At 37.2% G+C, this 20,514-nt stretch overlaps 1 protein-coding gene and 1 pseudogene across 4 annotated transcripts in view; both read left to right on the top strand.

The window, feature by feature from the left end:
• The window catches only part of PDS5A (PDS5 cohesin associated factor A), a 118,762-nt gene that overhangs the window by 63,567 nt on the left and 34,681 nt on the right, over positions 1 to 20,514 (top strand). For all 4 annotated transcript variants that reach the window (XM_066387386.1, XM_066387389.1, XM_066387388.1 and 1 more), the window contains exons 18-26: positions 1,500 to 1,605; positions 3,450 to 3,610; positions 6,605 to 6,728; positions 7,531 to 7,689; positions 12,921 to 12,989; positions 14,148 to 14,284; positions 17,896 to 18,019; positions 18,168 to 18,372; positions 18,872 to 18,986. In XM_066387386.1, the coding sequence (XP_066243483.1) occupies positions 1,500 to 1,605; positions 3,450 to 3,610; positions 6,605 to 6,728; positions 7,531 to 7,689; positions 12,921 to 12,989; positions 14,148 to 14,284; positions 17,896 to 18,019; positions 18,168 to 18,372; positions 18,872 to 18,986 (1,200 nt within the window). The remainder of the gene's footprint in view (positions 1 to 1,499; positions 1,606 to 3,449; positions 3,611 to 6,604; positions 6,729 to 7,530; positions 7,690 to 12,920; positions 12,990 to 14,147; positions 14,285 to 17,895; positions 18,020 to 18,167; positions 18,373 to 18,871; positions 18,987 to 20,514) is intronic.
• Positions 8,852 to 8,966, top strand: LOC136407200 (U2 spliceosomal RNA; annotated as a pseudogene).

Here is a 20,514-nt window from a genome sequence, read left to right as displayed (position 1 = left end):
ATCATAGACATGACCCCGTGGTTGTTGGCTTGAGCCCAAAGTTGCTGGCTTGAGCAAGGGCACTTACTCTGCTGTAGCCCCCTGGTCAAGGCACATATGAGAAAGTAATCAATGAGCAACAAAGGTGCCACAACAAAGAACTGATGCTTCTCATCTCTCCCCCTTCCTGTCTGTTTGTCCCTATCTGTCCCTCTCTATGTCTTTGTCATACACACAAAAAAATTTTTTTTAAAGATGAATTGGTAAGAATGTGGAAAAGCTAGAATCCTTGTATGTTGCTGGTCGGAATGTATAGGGCTGGTTTGGAAAACAATTTGGCAGTTTCTCAAAAAGTTAAGTGTAGAGTTATCATATGACCCAGCAATTCCACTTTTATATACCCAAGAGAATTGAAGATATAGATCTACATAAAACCTATATATGAATGCTTATAGCAACATTATCATAATAGCCAAAAAGTAATAATAACCCATGTCCATCAACTGATGAATAGATAAGTATGTCTTATCTGCATATACTGGAACATTATTCAGAATTAAAATGAATGAAGTACTGATACATGCTACACCATGGATGAACTTCAAGAATGGGGTAAAAACTAGAATTAGATTGTGGTAATAGTTGTACAATCCTGTGAATAACTGTTAGATATAAAATTCTAAAATACATCATCTGCATATTGTGTGTTCACCACCCTAAGTCAAGTCTCTTTACATGACCGTTTATTTCCCTTTTCCCTCTTCTGCCTCCCCTCAGCCCGCTTTTCCTCCTGTAATCACCGTACTGTTGTCTGAAGAAGACAGTACCTTTTAAAATTTACTGATGAGGGAACAGTCCAAAACCAAAAATCGTATCTGCTTTTACTTAATATAGTACCATGTTTCCACAGTCTGATTTTTATTGACCAGGCAATACATTTTGTGGTGGTTAAGTATATTTGAAAAACTAATTCCATAATATCGGACAATTAAATGTTTTTTCATTGGTGATTCTCTTGATGAATATAACAATATACTTGATGAATTGCTTTTTTGAAGAAATTTCTAGCATGGATTACTAACTTAGCAAATCAATTACCAGTGATTAGTTTAATCCCTTTGCCCATGTATTTGTTTTTTTCTTTCAGTGAATTACCTTTTTGTTCATTTAGCAACTTCCATCTTGTTTTCTCAAAATTGTAAATGATCTCTTTACTTATGAAAATGAATATTATATTGTTTATACTTATATAAATATATTTCTAATGTGTGTCATTTAATTTTAGTTTTGTTTTTTTTCAGTAGAGTTATTATACATTGAGTTTGGGATTGGGGAGAGAGAAACTAAAAATAAACTCAACTGTGGAGTAGAGAACAAAGTTTAAAAAGTCACAGAATAACTTCCCTCAGGAACATAATTGAATCTGATTTTTAGATTCTGTTTATGTCCCACCACAGTGCAGTTAGGGTACAGTTACTAATCTAGTGGTGTTACTGATTTAGAGTTTCTTGTATTAATAGTGCGCTGGTAAAATTGATGAATAAATCAATAGAGGGGACAGCTGATGATGAAGAGGAGGGTGTAAGTCCAGATACAGCTATTCGTTCAGGACTTGAACTTCTTAAGGTACAGTATTTTTGAAACAATTTTGTCTCCAAGCATTTCAGTATTCACAATTTGAATTTTACCAAGGATATGTAAGAGTCAGGCTCTATTTCATTGGAAACTATTTAGAAAAATAACATGTTTTTACATTATAATGTAATTATTTTACTTTATAAAATAATGTTTTTGGGTTTCTGCTATTTTGTTCATCATTTCCATGTCTGCTGTGCTTGTAACAGTATGTGCTAAGTGATGTGGCACCTTTTAAAGAACTTGCATCTGGGGTAGTAGGACTGCTCCCAGGAATTAGTATGATAGCATCTGTCTGAATATTTTTTTGAGATTTTATTAACTCATTTTAGAGAGAGGGGGGGAGAGAGAGAGAGAGAGAAGGGAGGAAGAAGCAGGAAGCATCAACTCCCATATATGCCCTTATCAGGCAAGCCCGGGATTTCAAACCTGTGACCTGAGCATTCCGAGTCAACACTTAATCCACTGCACCACCACCACCACAGGTCAGGCTGAACAGGGAATTTCTAAACAATTGGTGATTACAATAGATGCCAAAGAAGTCAGAGAATTTAGCAACTAGGAAGGGCAAGGTCAGGCAAGACTTTGTAGAAAAGTTATGACTTAATCTAGGGGAAACACAGCATCATCAAAGAGAATAATTCTTACATTTTAAGGATCACTAGGAATCTAGCCTGACTAGAGAAAAGGATTGCTTTGGGGAGTAATGGGAAACAGGGTTTGCAGATTTGGAGTGCCATTGGAGTCAAAAGATACTATCAGGGCTTTTTAGCCTTGCTTTTAATATGGTAACAGCATTTGATAGAGCTTTTATTGGATGGAGTAAAGAGAAAAAAATTGAAGGTAAAGAGACATTTGGACCACTACAACATATAAATTAAGGGAAAAGAAGCAAATCAGTGCAGTGGACATTAAGGAGAAAAGAGGGTTGTATTGGAGTGGTCTTAAAGATCATTTTATGGAAAGAATTGATTTGACATTTCATGAGAAAGATTTTAGTTACATTTTTATTAATAGAGTTATACTTTTAAATTTTAAGAGTGAAATCATCTTTAAACATTTTTAATTCGTTGATTTAGTGTTTCAAATTTGCTTTTTCCCCCCTCTAATTAAGACTTCATAACTAAATATTATCACTGTAAACCTCACCAAATGAAACAGTCTCTCTACTTTATTACCCATTCAATAAGTAATTATTGCATAAGTTAATGAAGACTAAATACTGCATTTCTCTCTCTCTGTGCCTCTCAACTTTTAACTTTTATTTCCAATATTATGCTAACTAAATTATTTCCACTTTAGGGAAGGTAAACTTTGTAGGCATGTCTAACTTGCTGTAAATTTCTTGAGGATAGGTTGGGACTTAGGTCATCATAAATGGGAATAATTATTTATATGTTTGTAGTCATGAATAAAAGTTTTAAAAAATGGCTTCTTTGTTTATGTTTATGATGAGTGAACGTTTTGTGATGGATTTCACTTAAAATATTTTATATATCTTTATAGAGTATCTTTCGCTGTGAAATAAAGTTCTGTGTTAGCATTTTGTTCACATCACATCACACACCATAAAAGAGGAGCCACATTTTCTACATTCCTACTATCAGAATAGACTAAGAGGTCAAAAAGAAAATTGGGCAAGGGCTGTGTATCAACTGTCTTCAGGAATCTACTGCACAGTATATCCACAATGTCTTGTTAGCTGTATCTAACATAAATCTTTATTCTGTCTAGCTAGATTATGCAGCCCATAATTTTAAATAACATTTATAGTTATCTTTTTTTAATGGATTAAACCATTGTCTGTACTTCTAAAGCTCTATGTATTCCTCCAGGTTCTGTCTTTCACACATCCTACCTCGTTCCACTCTGCAGAGACATATGAGTCCCTGTTACAGTGCCTACGAATGGAAGATGACAAGGTAGCAGAAGCTGCGATACAAATTTTTAGAAATACAGGCCACAAAATAGAAACAGACCTACCCCAGATACGATCGTGAGTATATTTTTTCTCATAGTAAACATAAAAGTTTTCTAAGTGTGTACTTTCATCTGTAGGGTCATTGCTTCCCTTTCACATAGGAAGACAGGAGAGAGGGAAGACAGCTTTTATTTAGAAGCTCTTTTTCTGTATTCTTTGTTTCATCTTTTCCCTGCCTCATTCCTCCCCTACTGGTTAGATTATATTTGGAAGAACAAACTGCAACTTGTTTATAACAGTATGATTTTAAAATATTAAGTTATCATAGAATTTAGAATTATGGTTATTATATTTTCCTAATCTATGACCACCTCTTTCTCTCCAACTCGTTAGAAATTCAATAGCTACTTCCTTCATGTGCCACCACAGGTTGGAATAATCACATAATGGGCCTAATAAAATATTTCTTAATTGTGTGGTTGTTGGCAATGGTGATTTTTTTTTTTTTTGTATTTTTCTGAAGTTGGAAACGGGGAGGCAGTCAGACAGACTCACGCATGCACCCGACCGGGATCCACCTGGCACGCCCACCAGGGGGCGATGCTCTGCCCATCTGGGGCGTTGCTCTATTGCGACCAGAGCCATTCTAGCGCCTGAGGCAGAGGCCATGGAGCCATCCTCAGCGCCCGGGCCAGCTTTGCTCCAATGGAGCCTCGGCTGCGGGAGGGGAAGAGAGAGACAGAGAGGAAGGAGAAGGGGAGGGGTGGAGAAGCAGATGGGTGCTTCTCCTGTGTGTCCTGGCCGGGAATCGAACCCGGGACTCCTGCACACCAGGCTGACACTCTACCACTGAGCCAACCGGCCAGGGCCGCAGTGGTGATTTTATTGTTTTAAATTTGTGAACTAATAGTTAAATTTGGTAAGTAATTCAATATTTATACATTCTCTTCATTGTCAGTGCTGTACTGGCTAATATAAAAGATTTACCATAGTCAGTCCCTGCTCTCAAAGAGTTTATACTCTAGAGATGATACTCTCTATATTTGTATTTTATAGAAAAAAATCATTGACACAGCAGAATAAAGTTTCTGGTGAGTTTTTCAAATTAGGAAAATCTGATTTACTCGTGAAGGAATTCTATCCCAAAGGAAGCAGTGGAAAAATGGGTATAGGTCAGCGGTTCTCAACCTGTGGGTCGCAACAGACTCATGGGAAAGGAAGGAGAGAATCACTGAAGAGCAGAGAAGCACAACATTGCAGATGTCAGTGACAACCCTGATGGCATCCTAGAATTATAGCAGGTCAGAAAAGCAAGGGGAAAGGTTGAAGTTGATTGATGTATCATTTTAGTAGGTTGACAAGAATTAATAACACATTTAACAACAATTTGAACAACATGATATCTTCCATTGTTACTTATTTCTATTACTTACAAGGACTGTTACTCTGGTAAATGAGATTATGAAAGAAAAGACTTAAACAGTATTCCATTATGAGGCTATTCAGGCATGGAAATCCCTATCATAATTACAAACCTGCATGGAGAGGATCGTGGTATGTTCATACCAAGTCAGACTTACACAGACTAGCATATGCTCCATGTTTTTTTTGTTGAGGTGCATGATTGGAGTTGGGGGTATTGCTCCTTAATGCCTGGCCTCCTGTTATAATAGAGGGCCTGTGTCACCACTGTGTTTAATATCACTGACCTTATAATCTACAAAATAGGATCACATTGTATTTAATGTATGACAAGTATTTTTTTTATTTATGTGGGTTTTTTTGTATTTTTCCAAAATGAGAAGCAGGGAGGCAGCAGACAGACAGACACCCACATGCACCCAACCGGGATCCACCCGACATGCCCAGTAGGGGGCAATGCTCGATCCCATCTGGGGCATTGCTCCTCTGCAACTGGAGCCATTCTCGCGCCTGAGGTGGAGGCCATAGAGCCATTCTCAGTGCCTGGGCCAACTTTGCTCCCATGGAGTCTTGGCTGCAGGAGGGAAAGAGAGAGACAGAGAGAAAGGAGAGGGGGAGGGGTGGAGAAGCAGATGGGTGCTTTTCCTGTGTCCCTGGCCAGGAATTGAACCCAGGACTTTCACATCCCAGGCCAACACCCTACCACCGAGCAAACTGGCCAGGTCCAAGTATCTTTTCTTAAATTTCTATTTTGCCTTACAGACTTCCTTCTGAAAAATGCATACATGTTCATTGTAAAAAACTGAAACTTTAAAAAATATAAGGAAAAAAATCATTATTAGCATTTTATATATTTTTATGAATGTTTTATCTGCTTGATGTCTATGCTTGATATTTATAGGTTGATACAAACATGCTGCTCTTCATTCCACCTGTTTTCCCATATCAACATTTAGTGCTTTAATACTGTCATATGTATTTATGCATTGTGCTATAGAAAGATTGTTTTACTTAGATCTTCACTATCAGTAAGGAGGTTAAGTGCATGTATTTTGGAACAGAAATGTTTATCTTCAAGTCCCAACTCTACCATTTCCTGGCTCTGTTACCTTAAGAGGCTTAAATAATATTTTTGTGCTTTAGTTTTGTGTTCATAGACTGTAATAATAATCCTCTTTGAGTGACTGAGGATTAATCCATGTAAAAATACTTAGAATTGTGATTTGACATAAATGCATGTCTATATTCTTGCATACTTTCTTTTGCTGATATGATCATTTCAACCTTTTAATAAAACTTGTTCTTTTGCTACTTTTCCCCCATTGCTGCTTTAAAATAACATAAGGGGATTGTGAAAGGGAAGTGAAATATGGTAATACCTACTTAGAAAGTAAATGTAAAAATATGGCGTGGAGCATCTTCTAGATTATAAATTACGGGTGGCTTGTTTATTTCTCCATATTTACAGGATGGCTTTAAAACAAAAATTGTCCCCTGAAGTAGCCTTTTTCTTGAGGCACTGTATTTCTTGAATAATACTTAGGGACAGTGGAATTTATATCTTTTTATAGATCAGGCAATTTTTTAATTGCTTGTTGTTTATGGGTGTTTTGGGGGGTTTTTTAACTATGATACTATTTTTTACAGGACTTTAATTCCTATTTTACATCAGAAAGCAAAGAGAGGTACTCCACACCAAGCAAAACAGGCCGTTCACTGTATACATGCCATATTCACAAATAAAGAAGTCCAGCTTGCACAGATTTTTGAGGTATATATAATATGTAGGGTGTGTTTATGTTGATTTTTATTTTTACAGTTTGTAAAGGTAGGATTCTTTTAGTTTTTTATCTCACCCTAGAATATAAATTCCACGGGAGCAGGCACTCTGTTTTATTCCACACTATAGTCTCAACCTTAAGATCATATTGTTTGTTCAAATACTACATATGAAAGGATGTTTTGTGTGGTTGTGTTAGAACATTTTACTTCATTTTATCTTTATTGGCTCAGTGATCCGTTTATCCTCAAATAGTATTAGTAGATGACTTTGAACCACCAAGTTTAAAGTACCTGACACCCCTACCTGAAAATTTGTCCTGTTGTTCTTATGTATAATTGGCCTCATTCCATTATTAGAAAGGTATTCCTATTATCACAAATTAGATATAGTATGAACAGAACCCACTGACTGTTGATTTTTTTATGGTTCATGGTCATTTAAAATGTCCCCACAGGATAAAAAATCCACGAACATAACAAACTTGTTGTTGTAGATGGCTTGAAAATAATACTGATTTGAGGTTGCAGAAGTGTTCTTGTTTTTACTTCTACCTTTTACCTGAGCTTTATTTTTTCTGTTATCTTTTTTTCTGCATTCTTCAATCTTGTTAAATTCTAGTAGGTGAAATAAGAAGCAAATGTTAATATGGTTTGTTACTTTTTATTCTATTACTAGAACAGATTTATTTGAGCATGATAAATTCAGGAAGTCTTGGGAACATTTATGTTTCTATAGAATGTCTAGCTATTTACAAAACAAACTGGTAATTCTGACTGTTTTATTTTTATAGCCACTCAGTAGGAGTCTGAATGCTGATGTACCAGAACAACTTATAACTCCATTAGTTTCATTGGGCCACATTTCTATGTTAGCACCAGATCAGTTTGCTTCCCCAATGAAATCTGTGGTAGCAAATTTTATTGTGAAAGATCTGCTAATGAATGACAGGGTAAGTTTCTCATTTAATTAAATTTAGAATCATCAGATTAAGACTATATCTTTATCTCAGAAACAACATTTCTGCTTTTCTATATATATATAATTGTTTTCATTTTAAATTATTGTATTTTTTCCTTCATTTATTTACATAATTTCCAAATGACATTCTGACTTTCGTTTAGCTATTACTAGATGTTGACATTTAGGAAAGAAAAAAATGAGAATGAGATGGATGAATTATGAAGTAAAAATTATAAGTCAAATGCTATTATCCTAACATTTGAAGGACAATTTACGTAAGTGCTAGAATTTTGTTTTATCAAACATTGTTAAAAATATAAGTAGAGTTGTATTGACTAACATTTTGAAATATAATTTATACTTTGGTGCTAGATCTGTGTATTTTTTTAGTTATTGAATTCTGTGTGTGTGTGTGTGCGCGCGCGCACACATGCTGATTTATTAGCTCTTCATTGGAGTCCAGACACACCTCTGATTAAGACTCTCTACTGCCCTGGCTGGTTGCTCAGTGGATAGTGCATTGGCCTGGCATGAGGATGTCTTCGGTTCGATTCCTGATCAAGGCACACAGGAGGAGTGACTCTCGGCTTCTATCCCCCTCCCTCTTCCCCTTCTCTCTCTCTTACTCTCACAGCCAGTGGCTCAATTGGTTCACATGTAGGCCCTGGTTGCTGAGGATTGCTTGGCTGATTCAAGCATCAGCCTGAGACAGGGGTTGCCTGGTAGATCCCAGTTGGGTCGTATGCGAATTCTGTCTCACTGTCTTCCCTCCTCTTTCACTTAAAAAAAAGCATCTCTACTGCCTGACCAGTGGTGGTACAGTGGATGGAGCATCGACCTGGGATGCTCAGGTGCCAGGTTTGAAACCCAAGGTCACTGGCTTGAGTATGGTGTTGCCAGCTTGCCATTGATATAATGCCATGGTCATTGGCTTGGTGGCTGGAGGTGCCCCCCAGTCAAGGGACATAAGAGAGTGATGCAACTGCAAGATGATGCTTTTCATCTCTTCTCCCTTCCTGTCTCTGTCTCTCTCTCTCTCTCACTAAAAAAAGAAAGAAAGAAAAAAAATCTCTGCTTTACCCAATGGACCTAAATAAAAGAGTTATTGAATAAAGACAAACCAATCTTACCCGCTATATTAGTGTGGATGGATCACTTCTTGGCCTTTTGGCTAAGATCAAGTGTAGTATCTGTTCTAATCAGTTTAATATGTTAGTGTGGATGACTTTCAGTGCAGTGCTAACTTACCCAGTTTACCTAATCCTTCCACCTGGTCCTCAGTATCTGAACGTAGAAAGATACTTGGCAGTGTACTCCCTTCTCTTTTCTCTTTCCCCCGTTTGGATGTAATAGACATTTTTGTACTATTCCTTGCACTATTAATAGATGTGCCTGGCAACATATGTGAAATTTAAGATGGCTCTTTATTTATGATAAAATGCATATAAAACAAACTTTGCCATTTTGTCATTAAGAGTACAGTTTACCTGTGCTATATTCACCCACATTTTGGTCTTTTTGTTGGGTGTTTTTATCTTGATCTGTTTTTAAAAATACAGTTTACTAACATGTATAACTCCTGAATACATGAGAGATATCCAGGAAAGCCAAGTAACTTCCAGAATGGCCCAAGCTACCACCTAAAATATGCACCCACATTGCCACATAAACATCACCAATGTCTACTTCTCAGAACCTGATCATCTCAGGTGGAATCTGTATTCTCTAACCCAGGGGTAGTCAACCATTTTTTACCTACCGCCCACTTTTGTATCTTTGTTAGTAGTAACATTTTCTAACTGCCCACCGGTCCACAGTAATGGTGATTTATGAAGTAGGGAAGTAACTTTACTTTGTAAAATTTATAAAGCAGAGTTACAGCAAGTTAAAGCATATAATAATAATTACTTACCAAGTACTTTATGTCGGATTTTTGCTAAGTTTGGCAGAATAAATCTTTATAAAACAACTTACTATAGTTAAATCCATCTTTTTATTTATACTTGGGTTGCTCCACTACCGCCCACCATGAAAGCTGGAACGTCCACTGGTGGGCAGGAGGAACCAGGTTGACTACCACTGCTCTGACCAATAACCTCCCATTGCCTCCTCCTCCCATCCCCTGGTATTTGCATAGTCTACAGATCTTTTATCATAGTGTTTGTCCTTTGTGTCTGGCTTACTTCACTGAGTATAATGGGTTCAAGGTTGTGTTACAATGTGTATCAGAACTTCATTTATGCCAGAATAATAATACACTATGTGTAGCCTATGTTTTGTTTATTCACCTGTTGATAAACACTTGGAATTTTTTCTACTTTTTTACTATTGTGAATAATGCTAATGTACACTTTTGAGTCCCTGTTTTCAGATCTTTAGGGTATATACCTGGGAATGGAATTACTAAGTCATATGGTCATTCTATGTTAAACTTTTTGAGGCATTGCCAAACTATTTTCCACAGCAGCTCTTCATTCCCACCAGCAATGCACAAAGCTCCCAATTCCAGAACATCTTTGCAACACTATTTTTTTCTTGTTGTTATTTTTTATAATAACCACCCTAGTAAGTGGAAAGTATTATCTTGTTTTGTTTTTTATTTATGTGTCTCTAATTCAGTGGTTCTCAAACTTTTTTAAGTTGGGGTGCATTTAAAATCCTACAGATAATTGTAGGTGCACTATATACAAATTTATGAGAAATATAATAAGTCAAATATTAAAGAAAAAATATAAAATCCAAGCATGCTTTTATGGTATTTAAATGAAATAAATACAACAAAATTAAATTTATTTTGACATTAAGAAGCATTTTTATGTTACATTTTTTGAGTTATGCTTTTTAGAATTCGTAAAAAAGAAGGGTTAAAAAATTTTTTAAACGACAAAAAAGTTATCTTTTTATATATGTAGATACATTTGTAGTAAGATTTAGTAAATTTGGCAGGTCCTAGTGTGAATGTGTTAAGTTTTTTCATTCTTGTGTTTATGAGAAACATGAGCCTGATGTGTCCTAGCAATTTCTTCAATGTTTGGGCATACATTTGAAAGGCAAACTCTCATTTCCTAGTCAATACATTGAAGAATTCCTCTCTTTTTACTCTTGATTGTGTTGAATACAGAAAAGCCCCACCATACATATCATCTTAACTTTACACCAAACATAGAAGAAACTTGCCTCCAGTCTTTCCAGGGAACATGGGGGGTAGTGTAAACAATCCAGCACCACAGCTTAACAGCCTTTTGCAACCTAATCAGGCAAGTGGGGGGGGGGGGGTTGGCAGACTGTTAACTTACAGCCAATTCCTCACACCTCTGTCCCCCAAAAATTAAATTCTCAAAATCCTGTTGTTTTTTTGGTCCCCAACAGGCACATATTTTTCTGGAATACCATAGGGCGCACCTGGAAATCTAGGGCACACCAGTGCACCCTGGTGCACACTTTGAGAACCACTACTCTAATGACTAATTGTTGTTTTTTTCATGTGCTTTTTGGCCATTTTTATATTTTCTTTGGATATTCAAAGTCCTTTGCGTTGTAAGAATTCTTGAGTTGTAAGAATTCTTTACATATTCTGAATATTAAACCCTTGTCAGATATTTGCTAAATCCAAGATTATGAAGATTTATTTCCCCCTGTATTTTCTGAAAGTTTTATAGATTTTTAGCTCTTAAATTAGATATTTGCTCCATTTTGAGTTCATCTTTGTATAAGGTAATGGTTCAGCTATATTCTTCTGCTTGTGGATAACTAGGTTTTTTAGTACCATTTGTTGAAGAGACTCTTTCCTTAATTGCTCTTAGCACCTGTTTTGTTTTTTTTTAATTTTTTACAGAGAGAGTGAGTCAGAGAGAGGGATAGACAGGGACAGACAGACAGGAATGGAGAGAGATGAGAAGCATCAATCATTAGTTTTTCATTGCATGTTGCAACACCTTAGTTGTTCATTGATTGCTTTCTCATATGTGCCTTGATCGCGGACCTTCAGCAGACCAAGTAACCCCTTGCTAGAGCCAGCGACTTTGGGTTCAAGCTGGTGGGATTTTGCTCAAACCAGATGAGCCCGCGCTCAAGCTGGCAGCCTCAGGGTCTCAAACCTGGTTCCTCTGCATCCCAGTCCAACACTCTATCCACTGCACCACCGCCTGGTCAGGCACCTATTTTAAAAATCAGATAACCAGGTGTGTAAGCCTTTTCTGGGTTCTCTGTTTCATTGATCGGTACTTATGTCAGAACCACCCACACTCTTGGTTAGGATAGGGCTCTATCTAGTAAGCTTCAAAATTAGGAAGTTTGAGTTCTTTGTGCTTCTTTTCTGAGCTATGCTTGGTGACTTTTCTGTAACACTGTATTGTTCAGCATGAAAAACTTAATAACCGGCCCTGGCCGGTTGGCTCAGCGGTAGAGCGTCGGCCTGGCGTGCAGGGGACCAGGGTTCGATTCCCAGCCAGGGCACATAGGAGAAGCGCCCATTTGCTTCTCCATCCCACCCGCCACTCCTTCCTCTCTGTCTCTCTCTTCCCCTCCCGCAGCCAAGGCTCCATTGGAGCAAAGATGGCCCGGGCGCTGGGGATGGCTCCTTGGCCTCTGCCCCAGGCGCTAGAGTGGCTCTGGTCGCGGCAGAGCGACGCCCCGGAGGGACAGAGCATCGCCCCCTGGTGGGCAGAGCATCGCCCCTGGTGGGCGTGCCGGGTGGATCCCGGTCGGGCACATGCGGGAGTGTCTGACTGTCTCTCTCCGCTTCCAGCTTCAGAAAAATAAAAAAAAATTTTAAATTTTTAAAAAAAAAAGAAAAACTTAATGACCAAACCTGACCAGGCGGTGGTGCAGTGGATAGAGCGTTGGACTGGAATGTGGAGGACCCAGGTTTGAGACCCCGAGGTCACCAGCTTGAGTGTGGTCTCATCTGGTTTGAGCAAAAAGTTCACCAGCTTGGACCCAAGGTCGCTGGCTTGAGCAAGGGGTTACTCAGTCTGCTGAAGGCCCGCGGTCAAGGCACATATGAGAAAGCAATCAATAAACAACTAAGGTGTTGCAATGAAAAACTGATGATTGATGCTTCTCATCTCTCTCCATTCCTGTCTGTCCCTATCTATCCTTCTCTCTGACTCTATCTCTGTCTCTGTAAAAAAAAATTAAAAATTAAAAATTAAAAAAAAAACTTAATGACCGAAATTTTAAAATTCTTTCTAAAAACTAAATTTATTCAATTGAATATAGTCAACAGGTGAGAAGAATGGAAAGTTATGGTCTCCAGATGAAGAGGTTTCCCCTGAAGTACTAGCAAAGGTAAATTTGTGTAGGTCTTAGTAACTTTTATGTTGAAATAATGGACATTCGTAGATATCCTTTTTTTAACTTAATAGTTAATAATATATCATTTTTAAATGAGGTGCTTTACTTTTTAATCAAAAGTGATGTTTCTCCAAGAAAGAAACTGTAGTTGTCATTGAGTTATTTATATAGATAAATGTCTGGATCTTGTGTAGGCCTTCCTGCCTGCTAAAACAATTTTAGTGAGGCTGTTCACTAAGAGATTGCTGCAGAATGTTGATGCTCAGAAATATCTCAGGTCTAGCCTTACCACCACTAATTACCTACCTACAAGCATATGAATACTAACGACATAAACAGATGGCTGTCATAAAATGGTAACTTTCAATTGATGTAAATTGTACCTCATTAAGCTAATTTTTAAAATGGTAGTGTTGAGATTTAAAACCAGACTTCTCCATTATCATCTACCTGATCATCTGTTTCACCTTGTGTAACTTCATAGTCATCATATATTCCATCAGTTCTTTTTTTCAGGTTGTCCATAAGTGTATTCAATAATACCTTGATCCTTTAGGTAGTGCTTTCACATATATTTGTAACAATCTTTTGAGTGTAAGCCTCTAAGTAATTATGACCATAAGTAATTATGCAATCTCCTAGCTTTTTTTTTTATCAGAATGTTAAGTGAGACTGAATTAGAAGATGGTTTCATCAAAATAGTTTTCAGTGCTACAAAAAATATTATACTCTATTTAAATAGTTGTAGTCATTTTTAATCATATGTAATTCATGTGGTTTAAATTGCTATTTTAAACAGTATTTTCAAGTAATTAGAAAATGTTGGGCAGTTGTTCAGTGTGAAAGGCCTGAGTTCAGAAACCAGACCTCGGGCAAGTTGTCTGTCATAATGTCTCAGGTCTTATTCTGCAAAATAATTTCCCTCATGGAGTTGCTTGGAAATTCAATAAGTTAATACATGTACAGCCCTAGGAAAAGTGCATGGTGCAGATTAAACAGAATAAATATTAGTATTTATTGTTGTTATTCTACAGACTTAATAAAACATGTTTGCTGGCATTTAAGTAATCTCATCTAATTAGCATAAATTAATCTTCTCCTTAATTGGAATTTTAAGTTGCTTTCTTTTTTTAGCATGTTAATATTTTATAGGTACAGGCAATTAAACTTCTGGTAAGGTGGCTGTTGGGTATGAAAAACAACCAGTCTAAGTCTGCCAATTCAACTCTCCGGTTATTGTCAGCGATGTTGGTTAGTGAGGGTGATCTGACAGAGCAGAAGCGGATCAGGTGAGATTTCTCTTCCTTTTCAGTTTTGTTTTGTTCGAAATGTTGGTAGAACTTACATAGGAATTATTTACCTGATTAATATTGAATGTTGTAATTGCACCATGTACTTTGGAATCAAATTGTATGTACTCGGGGTTTATATCTCAATAGTGATGGTATATTTTTCTTTATTCCTAAAAGCTGAACTCTTTTTAGTCATAATCACTATAGTAATGTGACAGCTCCAGCATTTGGTTCACTTACCAATTCTTTGTTGAATTACTGCTGTTTGCAAAACACTATGAAAAGCATTGCAACAAAAATGGGTAAGAGTCAGTTCCTGCCTTGAAGGATCTTACCGTGCGGTAGTGATGAAAGAGGTGGAGTGACTTGGACCATGAAAGGAATAAAAATTGTAGTGGAAATTCAAAGATAGGCGAGTTGCAGCTTCTTGGTGGCTTGCAGAAGACTGTACAAGGTTTGCAAATGCAAAATAAATGTGTTCATTTCTGCACATTTTTACTCCTCCAGTCTGTGAAATTACCATTTCTTCTTTCTGTTCTAAGATGGAAATAAAAGCCAAAGCTTTTATGATCATAGCTTATTTCAAATTCCGTTTTTTGTTTCTTTTCAAATTCTTAATGTGCTAAATTTTGAAAGTACCAACAAAATAACTAAAGCATTCTATTTGTGATGCATTCCTACTTTAAAATTTGTGTTAGAGAACAGATTTCATTATTAATTTATGCATGCAATATTTATTGAGTGCTCTCATATCAGGTATTACTATGCTTTTTACATGTATAAAAATCTCTCCAAGGAATATATGTTCTAGTGAAAAACAGAAAATGAGCAATTACAGTAGAAATGCAGAATGCTTTGTTAAACTGGAGAAAACCATGAAAAATTACTTTTGTCATAGACTAAGCCAAGGGTAGCTTTGTATGAACAGATTGAAGATTAGAGCTGAGTTAGAAATAATGAGTTTTAAATTTGAAGAAACTATGTATATGAATGGCAAAGGCTTAATGAAATGAGCGTTTCTAAATCAATGACAAATAGAAATGAGGTAGAAATGAGGGATATTATCAGTTTACCTTTAAAAAAATGTTTAACATCACTAAATATAATAAATACAATTTAAACTTAAGTGATACATCTTGCCTATCAAATAAGCAAAAAATATATTTTTAAAGCAGTTGTTGCTCCATGGCATCAGGGAAATGGGTTCCCTCATTGCTCCAGTGCATATAAATTATTAGCACAGCCTTTGCAGGACAATTTGCCATTTTGTGTTTAGATCCTTAAAAATGTTATTCTTGGCCCTGGCCCATTGGCTCACTGGTAGTGTCAGCTCAGCGTGTGGATGTCCTGGGTTCAATTCCTGGCCAGGGCACACAAGAGAAGTACCCATCTGCTTCTCTACCCTTCCTCCTCTCCTTTCTCTCTGTCTCTCTCTTCCCCTCCAGCAGTCAAGGCTCCATTGGAGCAAAGTTGGCCTGGGAGCTGAGAATGGCTTCATGACCTCTGCTTCAGGTGCTAGAATGGCTCCAGCTGCAGTGAGCAATGCCCCAGATACGCCATGCCTGGTGGATCCCAGTTGGGCGCATGCGGGAATCTGTCTGTTTGCCTCCCCCCATTTCTCACTTCGGGGGGAAAAATATTCTTTGACTGTTTTTTACACTCATAAAATAATAATAATAAAAAAACTATACAAAAAGATACACACACAAATATAAGGCCAGCATTTATTTATTTTTTTTTTTAAGAGGAGGGCAGTTAGACTCCCGCATGCGCCCTGACCAACCAGGATCCACCCAGCAACCCCAACCCCCATCTAAGTCTTGATGCTCAAATTAACTGAGCTCTAAGCGCCTGAGGCTGACACACTAGAACCATCAGAGCTATCCTCAGGGCCTGGGGCGATGCTTGAACCAGTGGAGCCACTGGTTACTGGAAGCGAAGAGAGAGAGAGAAGGTAGAGAAGGAGGGGAAGAGAAGCAGATGGTTGCTTCTCATGTGTGCCCTAACTGGAATCAAACCCTGGACATTCATACGCCAGGCCAATGCTCTATTCACTGAGCCTTCTGGCCAGGGCCCAGCATTTTTTTAATTGAATTTATTGGGGTGACACTGGTAAACAAAATTACACAGGTTTCAGTTCCACAACACATTGTGTGTTCACCACCGCAAGTCAGGTCTCTGTCTATCACCATTTATCACCTCCCTTACCCTCTTCTACTTCCCCCCAACATTCCTCCCTACCCCTGATAATTACCACAGTGTTGTTTGTACCCCTAAGTTCTCTTTTGTTTCTCCTTTTTTTGCTCAATCTTTATACCTCCCTCACCCAGACACTCCCACCCCAAAAGCTGTTAGCCTGCTCTCTATCTATGTATGAGTTCCAACATTTTTTATCATCACAAAAAATAGGGGAATGGTTAATTATAGGAGCATATATATCATGAAATATTAGGCAGATAAAATCAGAAACTTACAGTTTTATAATCCATTTACTAGCTGTGTGAACTTGTATCACTTTTCTAAGTCATAATTTTCTCATTTTATGGAGTGAAAATTAAATGAGATAAAACCTGTTTAGTGTTTCTCATGCTGCCTGGCACAGAGTTAAGGACCCAAATAGTAGCTATTACTTTTTTCATTCCTGAACCATTTGCCTCAGAAGCCATTTAGGGTCCCTCACTGTTACCAGTTCTCACTTTGACACTCCTGTTAGCCAAGAGTGTCTTTCTCCTCTTGTATGCTAATAGTCCCTTGTGGATTCAGGCCAGATTTCTACTTTTCCTACCGTCTTCAAAATATCAAAGCCATGCTGTGCTCCACATAGAAGCTGAAGTAAGAAAATCATCTTTTCACCCCATTTAGTGCCACATTTTAGTGCTAGGTAATAAAAGAGTACTGGGTGGGGATGGGAGTGCACAGACCTCCGCAGTTCCCTTTTAAAAAATAGATGGTGCAAAAAGGAATTCTGCCCCTATGTATATATGCATACGCATTTAAATATTGTAGGAAATTGATTTTAAATTATAGGTGATTTTTAATTTGGGGTTCTTTTAATATCATATTTCCGCCTGACCTGTGGTGGCGCAGTGGATAGAGCGTCGACCTGGAATGCTGAGGTTGCCGGTTCGAAGCCCTAGGCTTCCCTGGTCAGGGCACATATGGGAGTTGATGCTTCCTGCTCTTCCCCTTCCTCTCTCTCTCTCTCTCTTTCTCTCTACTCTCTCTCTTAAAAAAAAAAGAATTAATAAAATCATATTTCCTACAATGAATGTGTATTCCTCTTAAAGTGAGAAATTTAGTTCCTAATGTAAAATGGTTCTTCCTAGCACTAGTGTGGTTGTGACTGTAACCAGTTTCTTAGCTGTGGCAGAAGATCTTAGCTAGAGCATGACTGAAAGTGAAGGCAGAAAATTGATCATCAAATAGTCACAGTATTTTGAGCCTTTTTCCCTGTGTTGAGTTCAAGGACTTAACATAGCTTTCTCATATTTGTACATTGTTATTTTAAACATTAATTATGCTGAAGATATTAATACTCAAAAAGGGATCAAAGCATTTTTATGAATGATAATGGTTATAGGAAATGTTTATTTCTTTTTTGTTTATAGTAAATCTGATATGTCTCGCTTGCGATTAGCTGCTGGTAGTGCCATAATGAAGCTTGCTCAGGAACCTTGTTACCATGAAATTATAACCCCAGAACAGTTTCAGCTCTGTGCACTTGTTATTAATGTAAGTAACAGTCTTATGTCTTATTTTTGTCAATTACTTGGCCTTCAAAGTTGAATACGTTTACTTTCTATGGATGTAGATCCATTTACTATGGATATGTGCACAAACAGGATTGTATTTAAGTGTTTTTGGTTTTGTGCTGCTGTAGGATGAGTGCTACCAAGTAAGGCAGATATTTGCTCAGAAACTGCATAAGGCCCTTGTGAAGTTACTTCTCCCATTGGAGTATATGGCAATTTTTGCCTTATGTGCCAAAGATCCTGTGAAGGAAAGAAGAGCACATGCACGACAGTGTTTACTAAAAAATATCAGTATACGCAGGGAGTACATTAAACAGAACCCTATGGCTACTGGTAAGTAACTCTGGAAGTTCCTGATGTGCAAGTACATCTTGTCAGTATATTATTTGGCTGGGGGAGTATTTTATATATTTTTATTGTTGTTTATAATAACACTAGAATTTTTATAGAATGCTATCATTATAGTTAGGGTGGCCTTAAAATCTAAAGTGCTGGTTTCTGAGTCCTCTTTATAATGCATAGTAGTGTTTGAGGGAACTGTATTTTTCTTACGGAATCAACAGTACTACTTGATTAAAACACGTAGCTCAAATGTCAGTGAGTAAAGAATCATTCTAGCTTGGCCAGGGACCTTCTGTGTCATCTTATTTATTCTTTTGGCTTAAATAGCCTTTAAAATAGAAACAAAAGTATTTTAGTATTAGGTTTTATGTTGCCTGTAATTTAGAATAACTGAGGTAAAAAAATGGAAACTGAAGTTAAAATGCAAAACTTGAGAGGGATTTGATAAAAGCTGTTATTACTGTTGTTAATAATAATGTTTTCACTTTAGAGAAATTATTATCACTGTTGCCTGAATATGTAGTTCCATACATGATTCATCTGCTAGCCCATGATCCAGATTTTACACGTTCACAAGATGTTGACCAGCTTCGTGATATTAAAGAGTAAGTCATGTTGATTGTCAAGAATTCTTAAAATTATTTTTACTTTCTAAAGAAAGCTGAAGTCTTTCTTTTACTATTCCCATTAGAGTAAAAAAACCTTTTATCTGCCTGACAGGTGGTGCAGTGGATAGAGCATTGACCTGGGACGCTGAGGTCCCAGATTTGAAACCCCAAGGTCGCTGGCTTAAGCACACATAGGCTCACAGCTTGAGCATGGGGTTGCTAGCTTGAACGTGGAATCATAGAACTGACCCCATGGACAATGGCTTGAGTCCAAGGTCATTAACTTGAGCAAGGGGTCACTGGCTCGGCTGGAGCCCCCACACAGCCCCACATGAAGGCACATATGAGAAGCAATCAATGAACAGCTAAAGTGATGCAACTATGAGTTGATGCTTCTCATCTCTCTTCCTTCCTGTCTGTGTCTCTTTCTAAAAAAAAACCCAAAACAAAACCTTTTTTCATTCTTTGTTTTATTCCTGTTTATATTAATATTGATTTCATTTCCTTTATTTAGACAGTTTAGAAAAACATGTAGTAAAATTTCTCTCCTTTGAAATATACTTTTCTTTATTTTGTGACAGAGAGAGGGACAGATAGGGACAGACAGACAGGAGAGGAGAGAAACGAGAAGCATCAATTCTTCGTAGCAGCACCTTAGCTGCTCATTGATTGCTTTTTCATATGTGCCTTGACCAGGGGGCTACAGCAGACTGAGTGACCCCTTGCTCGAGCCAAGGCCCAAGCTGGTGAGCCATGGGGTTTCAAACCTAGGCCCTCTGTGTCCCAGTCTGATGCTCTATCCTCTGCCCTACTGCCTGGTCAGGCTAAAATATATTTTTTTTAATTATTTTTTATTCATTGATTTTAGAGAGAAAGGAAGGGATAGAGAGAAAAACAATGATTTGTTCTACCTATTTATGCATTCATGGTTGATTCTTGTTTTTGTTGGCTCTTCTTTTTGTCTTGATATAAGTATAGCTACACGAGCTTTCTTTTGGTTTTCATTTGCATGCAATATCTTTTACCATCCCTTCACTTTAAATCCTTATACCTAAAGTGTGTCCTTACATCTAAAGTGTGTCTCTGGTAGGCAGCATATAGCTGGTCTTGTTTTTTAATTTGTTCAGCCACTTTACTTCTTTCAATTGGAGAATTTAGTCTGTATAAAGTAATTATTGATAGGTATGTGCTTATTGCCATTTTGTTAATTGTTCTGTTTTTATAGTTCTCTGTTCTTTTCTCTTTCTTTTTTCTTGTGGTTTGATGACTTTAGTGGTTTGCTTAAATTCCTTTCTCTTTTATCTTTTGTGTATGTACTGTAACAGTTTAAGTTGATAGCAACTTAAGTTTGATCCCATTCTGAAGCTCAACATTTTTACTCTTTTCCCTCATTTCATGTTTCTGATGTCACATTTTTCATCTTTTCTGTGTCTTCCTTAACTAATTACTGTAATCATAGTTATTTTTACTTTTGTATTTTAACCTTTATTCTAGCTTTATAAATAATTAATCTACTACCTTTGCT

This window comes from Saccopteryx leptura, chromosome 5 (genome assembly GCF_036850995.1).
Source record: "Saccopteryx leptura isolate mSacLep1 chromosome 5, mSacLep1_pri_phased_curated, whole genome shotgun sequence".
Lineage (NCBI taxonomy): Eukaryota > Metazoa > Chordata > Mammalia > Chiroptera > Emballonuridae > Saccopteryx > Saccopteryx leptura.
The sequence above is the reverse complement of the archived record's forward strand: the minus strand, read 5'-3'. Positions and strand labels throughout refer to the sequence as shown.